Raw genomic sequence first — 13,414 nt, 5'->3', positions numbered from 1 at the left:
TGCAATTGAATTGGCTATTATAGTATAGATCGTGCCTTTGCGGCCTCTGACCCGGCGTAGATCTCGTCCGGCCCCTTGGTTCTCCGAGGGGCTGAGGGAGATAAAACGCCGGAGAAGACGCCTAGAGAGCACCTGGAGGTCCAGCCGTTCCGAAGCTGATCGGACACTAGTTAGGACCTATTCTAGGACCTACCTAGTGGCAATGAGGGAGGCGAGGCGTTCTTACGCCTCCACCCTCATTGCGTCGGCAGATAACCGCCCGGCCGCCCTGTTTCGGGTGACCCGCTCCCTCCTTCATCAGGAGGTGCGGATGACCCTTGCAGGACGTGCCGAGGAGTTTAGTGGTTATCTATACGATAAAATCGCTCAGCTCCGGGATGGTCTGGACCGAAATTGGGATGATCCAAGCGAGGGAGAGGAGGCACGTCTTGTTGAGTCTGTTTGGGATGAGTTTGACCCTGTGGCTCCCGAGGACGTGGACAGGTTGTTGGGGAGGCTTCACGCCACTACATGTTTACTGGACCCGTGTCCTTCCTGGCCACTCAGGAGCTGACACGAGGCTGGCTCCAGAGGATTATCAATGCTTCTTTGTTGGAAGGGGTTTTCCCTGCCGCCTTGAAAGAGGCGGTGGTGAGACCCCTCCTCAAGAAGCCCTCTTTGGACCCAGCTATTTTGGGTAATTACCGTCCAGTCTCCAACCTTCGCTTTGTTGCGAAGATTGTAGAGAGTGCTGTGGCGCGACAGCTACCCCAATACCTGGATGAATCCGTCTATCTGGACCCGTTCCAGTCCGGCTTCCGACCCGGATACAGCACGGAGACAGCTTTGGTCGCATTGGTGGATGATCTCTGGAGGGCCAGGGACAGGGGTTATTCCTCTGCCCTGGTCCTATTAGACCTTTCAGCGGCTTTTGATACCATTGACCATGGTATCTTGCTGCGCCGGTTGGGGGGATTGGGAGTGGGAGGCACCGTGTATCGGTGGTTCTCCTCCTATCTCTCCGACCGGTCGCAGACGGTGTTGACAGGGGGGCAGAGGTCGACCGCGAGGTGCCTCACTTGTGGGGTGCCGCAGGGGTCGATTCTCTCGCCCCTTCTGTTCAACATCTATATGAAGCCGTTGGGTGAGATCATCAGTGGCTTTGGGGTGAGATCATCTGTATGCTGATGATACTCAGCTGTACTTTTCCACCCCGGGCCACCCCAATGAAGTTGTTGAAGTGCTGTCCCGGTGTTTGGAAGCTGTACGGGTCTGGATGGGGAGAAACAGGCTCAAGCTTAATCCCTCCAAGACGGAGTGGCTGTGGATGCTGGCATCCCGATTCAGTCAGCTGCAGCCGCGGCTGACTGTTGGAGGCGAGTTACTGGCCCCAAAGGATAGGGTGCGCAACTTAGGTGTCCTCCTGGATGAACGGCTGTCGTTTGAAGATCATTTGACGGCCGTCTCCAGGAGGGCCTTCCACCAGGTTCGCCTGGTTCGGCAGTTGCGCCCCTTCCTTGATCGGGATGCCTTGTGCACAGTCACTCACGCGCTCATTACCTCTCGCTTGGATTATTGTAATGCTCTCTACATGGGGCTCCCCTTGAGGTGCATTCGGAGGCTTCAGTTAGTCCAGAATGCAGCTGCGCGGGTGATAGAGGGAGCTACCCGTAGCTCCCACGTAACACCGCTCCTGCGCAGACTGCACTGGCTACCTGTGGCCTTTCGAGTGCACTTTAAGGTTTTGGTCACGACCTTTAAAGCGCTCCATGGCTTAGGGCCTGGGTATTTACGGGACCGCCTGCTGTTACCTCACGCCTCCCACCGACCCGTACGTTCTCACAGAGAGGGACTTCTCAGGGTGCCGTCCGCCAAGCAATGTCGGCTGGCGGCCCCCAGGGGAAGGTCCTTCTCTGTGGGGGCTCCCACACTCTGGAACGAGCTTCCCCCGGGTTTATGCCAAATACCTGACCTTCGGACCTTCCGCCGCAAACTGAAGACACATCTTTTCACTCGCGCGGGGCTGGCTTAAAATTTTATCGGTTTTTTAAGTTTCTTAAATTTTTATTATTAATTTTAAATGGGATTTTAGTTTTTATATATTTTAAAGTTTTCAGGCTAATTATAATAAGTTTTTTAATTTGCATTTTAAATTGTACTTTGGTATTGTCTTTTTTACTTCTGCCTGTACACCGCCCTGAGTCCTTCGGGAGAAGGGCGGTATAAAAATCAAATAAATAAATAAATAAAAATAAATAAATAAATAAGATAATTGAAATCAGATTTGCATGAGAAACAAGCTGAAAACCAAGGCTTCTAGGGCAGAGTGACAATTATGCCAACAATCAATAACTGTTCAGTTTTTATGCTTTAAAACTGGGGGGGGGGATTGTTTGAAATGTGGAATTTAACTATTGTGGATTCAAGAAGGAATTGCATCCTCATGTAATAGAACACATACAACTTTAATATAGCTTCAGTGTCTGATAGACTTTTGCCTAATTTGAGCCTAATAGCTAAGAGTAGAGATTTGTAGCTGAATCTTAACCCAGAATGTCTCAAGTTAACTGCACAAAGAAGGATTTCAGGTGGTATATCTGCCTGAGTTGATGTAAGGTGATACGACCCACTTGGCCGGATGTGCAATTAGTCACAATGATCGATTCAAGAACTTTTTTTTTTGTTTGTTTACATTTATACCCCGCCCTTCTCCGAAGACTCAGGGCGGCTTACAATGTATAAGGCAATAGTCTCATTCTATTTGTATATTTTTACAAAGTCAACTTATTGCCCCCCCAACAATCTGGGTCCTCATTTTACCTACCTTATAAAGGATGGAAGGCTGAGTCAACCTTGGGCCGGGCTCGAACCTGCAGTAATTGCAGGCTTTGTGTTCTTAATAACAGGCTTTACCAGCCTGCGCTATTCACCGGCCCAACATCCTCAAGAACAGGTCATGAATTACTCAGTGGACACCATCTCTTTCTTTTCAGGACTGAGCTTCAATTGATTGGCTCTCATTCAAATTATTACCATCCTCAACACTGGTGGGTTTCAAAATTTTTTACTACTGGTTCTGTGGGCGTAGCTTGGTGGGCATGGCATGGCTTGGTGGGGGTGGCAGGGGAAGAATACTGTAAAATCTCCATTCCCACCCCAATCCATGGAAGGTTACTGCAAAATCCCCATTTCCTCCCGATCAGCTGAAACTTGGGAGGCAAAAAATAAATGGGGGTGGGGCCAGTCAGAATTTTTACTACCAGTTCTCCGAACAGTCAAAATTTTCGCTACTGGTTCTCCAGAACTGGTCTGAACCTGCTGAAACCCACCTCTGCTCCTCAAACTTTACATTAAGTTTAACATAAAATTGAAAAATAATGCTAGATGTCATCTGAACACTGAAGACAGTTCAGCCCAAATATAGAAATAAGTTCTATAGTTAGCATATGGTTGTTAAGAGCATAGGAAATAAATAAAAACACTGATAAACTTAATGAAACAACTGCAGTGGAAAACAATTGCTAATGTTTTCTTTGAATGGGAAAAAAACAGCCTCTTTGACAGTTAGCCTCATCACCAGATTATGAGTATTTTTAGACTCAATGCTTGAAGATCTTAAAAGTTGTGTGAGAGAACAGAGCTTTTGAGGAAGGAGAAAAAGGAAAGAAAAGGGAGACAGCAAACTGAATGTCAAAAGAAACTGCTGCTGGACTTCAAAGAGGCCTAGTTGTGACATTGCTCACTTCCCTAGCAGGGAACTAAGATGTTCCATCAAAGAATAATGCCAGATGGAAAGAAAGGGAGCTGTCCAAAAAGAGAGGGATGCCTATACTACCTCAGCTGAAGCTGGTATTCCAGATTTCCCTTTTGAGGAAAATAAGTAAAAGGATATAAATAACTACCTCTAAGATGACTTATCTTTTTAATTGGACATTTTATTTTAATTTAATAATCTGACAAACTGAAGCTTCAGAGGATATTGCATTTGTTTTGAATACATTTGTGTTACCCTGTCCCTGAGAGCTTAAAAGAGGCAAGTATGAATAAATTGAATAAATAAACAAAACTCCCTACTCTTTTGATGTGCTCAGCATTTGTAACTGCTTGTTTGGCTTCCACCTCTTTGTATAAACTATTAAAATGTGCTTTTAAAACTTTATCAACTTTGTACACCAAGCTATCATTATCAGTGGAATCCAAATTACTTTATATATATATATTTTAAAAATATATTTACATTTTATTCAAAAGAACTATATCACAAAAATATTTAATTATATGCAACAAGAGCTATTGTGTGGTTGTTTTGTTCACAACATAATATTAATCTACTTTTTTCTAGGCATAACTTGCTGTTCTTTAAGGAAGTAACTAAATCGATTCATAGAAATATTATGTCAGAATCAAATGAATGATGCATTTATGTTCACGTAAGGAAGGACACACCACTGTGGTATTTTTCTACATCTGCCCAGCTTTGTTCAACACTATTTTTTGAATATACTAACTTAAAGGTATATATGGAACAATATCTTTATTAATTAAAGAGTGAAAAGAGAATATATGTAGCTCTGAGTTTAACTGTGGAGTTCTTGACGCTGCCTGAATTTAGTTGCTTGTCTGCAGGCATCTCATTACCCAACTAGATAACATCATAAGGAAAGCACTAATGGGTCTGGAGGAAAACATGAAAACACTAATGAGACAAAATCATATTTTATGAAAGTGTGGCCTTCAGACAATCTTCCAGTAGATTCTATCACTAAAGCAGTTTTTCTGACAGAAAATTATTATATAATTATATAAATATAATTATTTATATAATTCACTCTGTATCCCTAAATGCATGATTCATACAACTGGTTTAGACAACCCAACATTTTTATTGATTTTTGTTTAGGAATGTTCTAAATAAACTAAAAAAGGAAAACAAATATGAATAAGGCCCTATTTCAGGGAAAAATAATGTCTAATAAGGGATTCCCTCCTACCTCTCTACCAATTTCTTGGCAGAATTTTTCTGAGGTCAGGAATTTTCCTTTTCTAAAAGTCCAGAAACAGTGATATTGGAAATTGGCTGGAGGAGCATTATGAGAAATGTTAAGATCCTAAAAATCATAATTCTTCCTCCCCAGCATTCCTCAGTTTAATTAGTTAGATTAGATTAAAAATTGTTCTGAGTTTTTGAGGGTGTGGGTGTCTATAAATAATTATAAACCAATAAACATTCCTATTTAACAATCACAGTGAAAAAGTTGTGAAAAGGAAGCTCTCTGAGGGTGAAATCAAATCCACTTTAAACTAATATTTAATATTTAAACTAACTAATAATTTACATAACAGACTTAATTGCACTTTTATGTATTGCTATCACATTGCATTGCTCATATATTTCCAAACAGAAAATCAAATACTGAATACCTTGCTTGTGGTAAGCCATAGCTGGTTCCCACTCCAACACGAGGTAAACTGTATACAACTTTTTTCACTGTTGCTTGATCAGGAAAATTAAACATTACAGAAGCTGCGGTACAAAGAGAATTGAAGGGTTAAAGAATTGCTGATATACAAAAAGAAGGTTTTATATGTTATCAAAATATATCATCAAAAGCAAACAAAAAAGCTAAGAATATAATTTGAGATATAATCCAATTACATTTTTATTCAAATTAAGATGTAAGGGATTTTCATATTTTGTGCATAGAGACATATATAGTTATCTTAAAGGTAATCTGATACAAACAAAAGTCATACTATGCATGTTACCTATTAACAATGGAACTATTCAATTTTAAAAAAAATCTCAAATCCTTCTAATATAGGGCTGCATCAATGAAACAGTTTTAGGGTCAAAGTACTGCAGGTGAAATGAATTTGCTTCATATAATGGCAATGCCATTGATTTCAGTCATGTTTGAAGACTGGAATTTTGTTTCCAAAGATCTAATTTTGGAGTGGAAAACGTTTATTCCTCTCAACCTCTGCTAATATATTTATAATCCTTCCTTTCTCAACATTTAAGCTTTATTTTTAAATGAAGAAAAAAAACCAAGGAAAATTCATGGAAGGTTGAAGAAAGCTTTCCTTGAATTAGAGAAAAAATTAGACCTTTCTCCAATTCCTTCTTATTGTTTTTTTTCTAAAATACATAATTTTCAAGTTATGTATAAAGCGACTATATGGATAATATAGCATTGCACAGTTGAAATATGATACATTCCACAGTACTTCACTTGATAGTCTCTTTATTGCACATTTGCTAGGCCTCTATTCCTATTCAGAAGTCAGTACTAATTATTCTTGAAGACCCCCCACATTTCCATATAGAAAATGTGAATATCCTAAAATAGTAATACCTAAACTAGAAGCACATTTTCAGATTCAGTAGGTACTATTTTTTAATATTTAAAATTTTTTCTTGCTTTAAAGATATAATAAACATACTTCTGTTTGCCATGAATACTTCCAAGGCCGTATTCTGAAGAAGGTAACGTCTTGAGAAAACTGCTCGAATTTCACTGAACATCCATTTTCCATGGAGGCCTTCTGTATAAGCAAGGACCTTTACAATAAAAAGGATACATATTGATTGCTGTTTGTGTGATCTTGTAATACAAACATTTTATTTTTTTGTAAGGAAATGGCATTGTGTGACAACCAGGTTTCACTGAACCACATGATAATTCAAATTCTCCATTTCCTGTATATTTCCTTCTGATTCTGATCCTTTCGAATTCTTCCTTCAATGTCTCAACTGTGTTTTTTCATAATTAGTATTATTAAAACTATTACATAGATATTAGCAAAACAAGTAACCCAGGGATAGGTGCAGAAGAGAAAGGTTAATTGTGTCATCATAACTTTTTACCACCTTTACTTAGGTCTCTACGAAGAGGGCAAACAATTATATCACGTCAAAAAGACTAGCAACAAGGACTGATAAGTATTCATGAAGTTTCCCAGCTGCATAGATGCAGCAGAAAATATATATCCAAATAGTACTTCACTTTAAACATATGCCTCTACATCACCTTTCCTTGAACTCATCTTTGATCATACTATTTATTAAATAGATGGTAAAATAAAAAGTAAGTACCATATTTTTTGGAGTATAAAACGCTCTGGACTATAAGACGCACTTAGCTTTTTGGGGGAGAAAAACAAGAAAAAAAATCTGCCTCTGCCTCCCAGCATCCATCCGGTATTCATCTGGCCCGTTTGCCGCAACTCATTTACCGCAGCCCATTTGCCATGGCCCGTTTGGTGCGGCCACCTGTTTGCCACTGTGGCCCATTCGGTACAGCCACCCATTCCCCGCCGTGGCCCATTGGGCACAGCCCGTTTGCTACAGTCCATTCACTGGCTTGGCCTGTTTGGTGTGGTCTGTTTGGCTCCACTGCAGCCCATTCGCCACTGCCATGGCCACTGCCTGTTTGCCACAGCCAATTCACCACTGCCACAGCAGCCCATTCACCACCGTGGTCATTCGCCACTGCTGCTACAGCCTGTTCACCACCGCCACAGCCCATTTGCCACTGCCGTGGCCCATTTGCCACCGTGACCCATTCGCCACTGCCGCTGTGGCCCATTCTGGAACAGCTGATTGGTGCCACACCAACCCGCTCCTCCTACTGCAATATTCGCTGTATAAGACACACCGAAAATTTGGAGGCTCCAGTGATGTCACCGCTCCTGCTGGGTGCTGTAACAGGGCACTCCGTGTTAGAAGATTGTAAAAGTCAGTGAAACAGTATAAATCACTGTTCACTGACCTTAGCATACCCTTTGGGCAAAAGAGGGTTATGCAGAGCTGTGGAAAAGTGGTAGATATAGACAGGGGGTTTGCTCTTAAGAGCGAATTTTCCTGGATTTATGATCCCACCGAATTCCACTCCCTCCAACTTCAAACGCGCTCCTGTTTTTTTTCAGGAAAAAGGAGTAGGAGAGTCGCTTCTGCTCAAAAGGACTTATTAAATTGATTGATTTTCTAAGCAGACGGGAATTTCACAAGCGTTCGATCTTTGATGTAGAATCAACACGGCAAGTACCGACTCCCTTTTTGAAACCTGAAACCTTTCTTTGTCTCTGATTAATTGACTTTTAAAATGGCGTCTGAAAGTGAAAGTAAAAATTTTTAGTACAACAAAGTAGCGTTATTTGTGGATTGTTACAAACGGAGTTCTCTTATACTGAATGGAGTAAAGGAAAGTTGTTATTAAATTCCTGATCTTTTTGAAGACAGAATGGCAGCTAAACCTTTAAAGCCTTCTGGAAGAAGGGGATCTGAACCAAGTCTTGAGGATATATTGAAAGAACAATTAAAACTTTCTGAAGATAGGCAAAAAGAGATGATGGAGAATTTTAATGCAAAAATAAGAGAAGATATTCTCATGGCAGTTCAAGGACTGAGTAAAAAAATTGAGGGATTGGAAGAGGAAATGCAACAGATCTCTCAGTCAAATAAGCATTTAGAAGATAAAATGCAAGGTGTTCAGAAAAAAGTGGATCAAAATGAAGATCAGGTTGTGATATTACAATATAAACTTATGGAAGGAGCTCTTAGAATTCGTGGTATGCAAGAACAGCGAGAAGACTTAAGAAAAATTATATCAGAAGCATTGGCTGAATTTATTGAAGTGGAACCCCAAGAGGTAGCTTACCAAATTGATAAAATATATAGAGTTAATTCCTGGATCGCAAGACAGAGAAAGCTTCCTCGGGACATTGTGGTTTATTTTGTGAAAAGGACTATGAGAAATCAGATTTTGCAAGTTTCATATCAGACAACTTTAAAAATTGGAGAACAGGAGCTGAAGGTGTTGAAAGAGATTCCTTCCAAGATGTTAAGAGATAGGAAGGAATTTGTTTTTTTTACACAAGAACTTAAAAAACATCAGATTCAATTCAGATGGGAGGTGCCAGTTGGACTGACAGTATTTTATCAAGGAAGGAGATACAGAATTGACACTGTTTTAAAGGCAAAGGATTTTCTTTCTACAGTTTTGAAAGTTGAAACAGAAGTGATAGAAAAACTTCAAGAGATTCAAGAAGGCGTGGTGATCCAAGAGCCTTTATTGCTGCCAGCATTAGAGGAACCACAAGAGCAAAGGGTGACAAGAGGAGCTCTTAAGCGTAAAGAAGAGCAACAGTCTCAAAGTAAAAGTCAGGACCCCAGTATGGAATTTGGCTGAGATGGCTAAAATCTCAGCTTTTTTAAAAGACAATACGCAGGAAAGATAGTTAATTGAATGGAAAAAATGGATTGATTATATACAAAACAGATATCAGATTAAGAAATATCAGATTGCCTTTGAATAATTAGAAAGTTATTTTATTTAATGGGGAGGGGGTTGGGAGATGAAAAGCTTTGGATGAGGTTAATTGGATTGGAAGGGAAAAATTTATTCTATGTTTGGTTTATGTATAACAATACCTTGTGATTGACCCGGGAAGCCGGGGGAAGGAGGGGAAGGGGTTTTTGGGGAGGAGGGGGAAAAGGGGAAAATGTCTTTGTTTTGTTTTAAAACTTTTTCAATTAAAAAAAAAAAAAGACACACCGAAAATTTCACCCACTTTTTTTGGGGGGGAGGGAGTGCGTCTTATAGTCCGAAAAATATGGTACATTGTAGGAAATGTTTTAGATCTTGCAGACAGTGAGATTCAAATGAAAACATCTGCTTGGGTAACTACTTAAAATAAACATAGTTAATATTGCACAGCTACTTCTATAAAATGTTCAAAAGCGAACCATGTGTAACTCTTCCTTAATTCACAATGGCAAAGGATTTTTCCAGTGGGCATGTCAATCTGTCCAACAATAATGCAAATGGCCATGCACTGAACTAAGCCACTAGTGCAATATGTCTAGGTGCTTGTATGGAGAATATAGATAGTAGGGCATAGCTGGTAAAGATGTCACCCTTGGAGATCCATGTCTCCAATCCTTCCTGTAACAGTTCTTTTAATCATTTCAAAGCCCCGTACTTGGTTTCTGCATACTACCTGCCAGAAACAGGTAAGAGAAGAAAAAATACATTTTATCACTGTTTGATCTGTGTTTGGATGGTGTCTGCCAGGCATTTTTCTCAGCAACATCCTTCAAGACAGCTCACAGAATAACCTGCTGGTTTTGCAAGGCTTGATCATTGGTAATATATTACTAATAGAACTTAAGCAGAATGTAATGATACTTAATTCTATAGAAAATGGTAAGTAAACAACTAATGAGGAGGAGAATGGAAAGTAGATCCTTATGAAAACTAGACTGGCTAACCAGAACATAGCACAGGACTACTCCTGCAACTTTTGATTGCAGATCGAGTTGGAACCTCTATTATCATCAAATAACAGAATAAAATATTATCACTATTAGCCACTCTAAGCCTTTCAAGGGCTAGGATGATCTGCACGTATGAATAAATATATTCTTAATATATGACCTTAAGACTGATAGTGCCACTTAAAATAAGTATCTCACTTCTGATAAAGAGGAAGCATCAGTCCTAACCATTGTTTTATTCATTTATTTCTTATGATTTCTGACAACTGTGTGCTCTCAATATTTTGATGTCTATATTTTATGTATCAGTAGCAACTTTGAAAGTTAAGGCCCTCAATATAAAGAAATTGCTTTTTGATTTTAATTAAATTTGCATGTACTGCTGTAAGCTTATGAAACTACTGAAATCACTGAGCAGCCATCAATGAAATAAAACCAGAGATTATTTGGTACTTGTGATCAGTTAAAGAGTCTTTCTTCCTTTCTGTCCAATTATTAGTCAATATCAGTTTCATTGCTGATTTTCACTCTCTTGTCAGTATTTTCTGCTGTTGACAAACAAACAGTATTTTGTGGAAATGGCTAAAGAGAGCTTTCTTATCTGATGTACACATCTTCAAATAAAGTAGGATTCACACACTCATGAGAAATGCTAAAACCAAGCTAAAAATAATCCTGATATCTAATCTTTAACTTTCTAACATCCAGCTGGATTGCTTTTTCAGCAATCTTTCAGAGAAAAATCCAACACATGCCAGATGACAATTGTAAACTAATCCCTTTCCTGCTTTTTATTTCTTTCTATGAATTGTAAAGCAAGGTCCAAGAGACAGCCTCTGATGCATCCCAAGTCCAGTACATGCCTTTCAAATCTAATCAAGAGGGTGTAAAAATGTATATAGAAAGATGAAAGTACCTTTGCCTTTGGAACATATGGCATAGTAAAAAAAAAAAAAGCAGGAAAGGCTGAAAGAGATGTTCCATAGGGGAAGGTTAAGTTTGATGCTAATGCTTCTTTAAAATGGTGACAGTCTGGAGAAGTGAAGCCTTGCTGCGCTGCTTTAATTTCTCCCTGGAATAGCTCTCTCCCAACCTTCTGCAGCACATCAAAGTCTCTGGAGCTCAATTAAAATTGGATTATATTGAAATGCTCTATCTGTGGGACTACGGGCTCACTAACACTTTTCTTTCCTTAATACTCCAGATGACAGTTGGCCATCCCAATTTAAACAGTTGTCATAGAGACCACAAACTAAAGCAGCAGTAACTAACAATACAAAGGAAAGGTAAGCGCTTAGATTTCTATGAATGGAGGGCTTGGTTTTCAGCTGCACTAGATAGAGGCAAGCCATTAAACCCAGTCAGCATAAAAGGCTGTAATATGCCAAACTGCTTGGTGGAAACAAGCAAAGGAAATGATTCCAGCAAGGAATTTCATTTGTATCTTGATAGACACCAATACCTGACAAGTGTTTTGCATGTGACCATTTTTACACTATGTAAAATATTCAGAATTAATAAACTCTCTTTATGGATCAGTGCTAAAGCTAGTATAGAGGCTAGAATATATCAGCCACCAGTAAATTAAAAAAGTCAATAATTATTTTTTAATTATCAGCTTAATATGATTTCTATAATTACTGGATCTAGCATTTCAATAGGGATTATTATTTAACAAATAGAGGGAAAATTTGCATGGATATGAATGCATAAAATGGAAATGTCTTTGTAGACTTGTACGGAAATTGCAATACAACAATACCAAGACCATTTTAATAATTTTATTAATAATCTATGGATGAGAATTAAGAAGCTTTTACACTAGCTTATTTTGTGATATTTGAGATTAGCCTATTCCTTAGACTCAGTTCAATTACTATTTTATTCAAATAAGACAATGCTGACGACGTGCAGTAATAATCAATGAAACTAATACATCTTATTAAGAAATTATAGACAGTCAACTATGCGATATAAATGATGATTTCTGAATAGTAAATGCATGCTTTTGACTAATTTTGTATGGTTTCAAACCTTATAATAAAAAAAAAATCTGTCTCTTTCCAAAAAAGTAAAGTACCGTTATGAAGTCAGTTTAAACTTTTGGCAAGTCACTTGTCAGTGCAGTGTTCTGGTAATCATACCATATTTTCTGATAAATGGTATGTTTTTGAATCATATAAAATGTTCAACTTTTTTAAAAAATTGGCTTGAGAACTCAAGGTTTTCCTTCCCTTGTCATTATGCTGATCACCATGGAAATGAACAGTTATTCTTAGTTTACTGTATGACTCTATTTTTCTTTATGGCTCCGATAAGCGTGTTCCATGCCTCTCATGGGGGAAGCTATGTTAGGTTTTTGAAACAGCAACAAGGCAAACAGTACAAAGTGCAGGCCAAAGGCGAAGGAAACAAAAATGTGTCACAAATTCTAAAAACTGCACAGATCAAAATTTGTCAAAACAAGAACTAGGTTTAAACCAACAAGAAAGGCCCCAGCAGCTTTATTTATTTATTTTATTTTAAGCCCAGCTGTAGAAAACACCATCTAATGAACCTGTCTGGGGCTGCTGTCCCCATCCTGTCAGGCATGTCAGGAAATGACAAGCACTGGGGACAGTCCGCCGCCAGTCATAGACAGGCCTGCCAGCTGGAGAGTTCAACCCCAATCTAATCACACTACCAGAAAATAACTTTCTATGCTTTCAACCTGAAAAGATGGGCTCAACGAAAAAAAGAAATAGTGTCAGGAGCTGAAACAATGCTAAGCCATTTAATTACAAATTGTTCTCTGGTGAGAAATGTTAAAAGGAAGCATAGCTAAATATATTCCACACTATTCCAGAGTAATCAAATTTTCGGTTAAGACGATTGTAGATTTTTCTAAGAGAATGATAAAGGTTGACCAAAATAATAATAATAATAATAATAATAATAATAATAATAATAATAATAATAATAATAATAATAATAATAATAATAATAACAACAACAACAACAACAATAATAAAATAAAAAAATAGCTTTCTAACAATCTGTTTCTTGGTCTTTACTTTATTTTCTCTTGAACTTTAATTCACTTTATTTATTCATCAAATTTAGATACTGCCTAGCTCATTCTCAGTGAGATTCTGGGTGCTTTTACAGATAAAAGCA

At 38.6% G+C, this 13,414-nt stretch overlaps 1 protein-coding gene across 3 annotated transcripts in view; it reads right to left on the bottom strand.

The window, feature by feature from the left end:
- NBEA (neurobeachin) overlaps positions 1-13,414 on the bottom strand; it is a 417,781-nt gene that overhangs the window by 101,981 nt on the left and 302,386 nt on the right. For all 3 annotated transcript variants that reach the window (XM_058184768.1, XM_058184769.1, XM_058184770.1), the window contains 2 exons: positions 6,424-6,541; positions 5,401-5,503 (listed from right to left, as the gene is read on the bottom strand). In XM_058184768.1, the coding sequence (XP_058040751.1) occupies positions 5,401-5,503; positions 6,424-6,541 (221 nt within the window). The remainder of the gene's footprint in view (positions 1-5,400; positions 5,504-6,423; positions 6,542-13,414) is intronic.

This window comes from Ahaetulla prasina, chromosome 5 (genome assembly GCF_028640845.1).
Source record: "Ahaetulla prasina isolate Xishuangbanna chromosome 5, ASM2864084v1, whole genome shotgun sequence".
NCBI lineage: Eukaryota > Metazoa > Chordata > Lepidosauria > Squamata > Colubridae > Ahaetulla > Ahaetulla prasina.
Note: the sequence above shows the minus strand (reverse complement) of the source record. Positions and strands in the feature narration are given on the sequence as shown.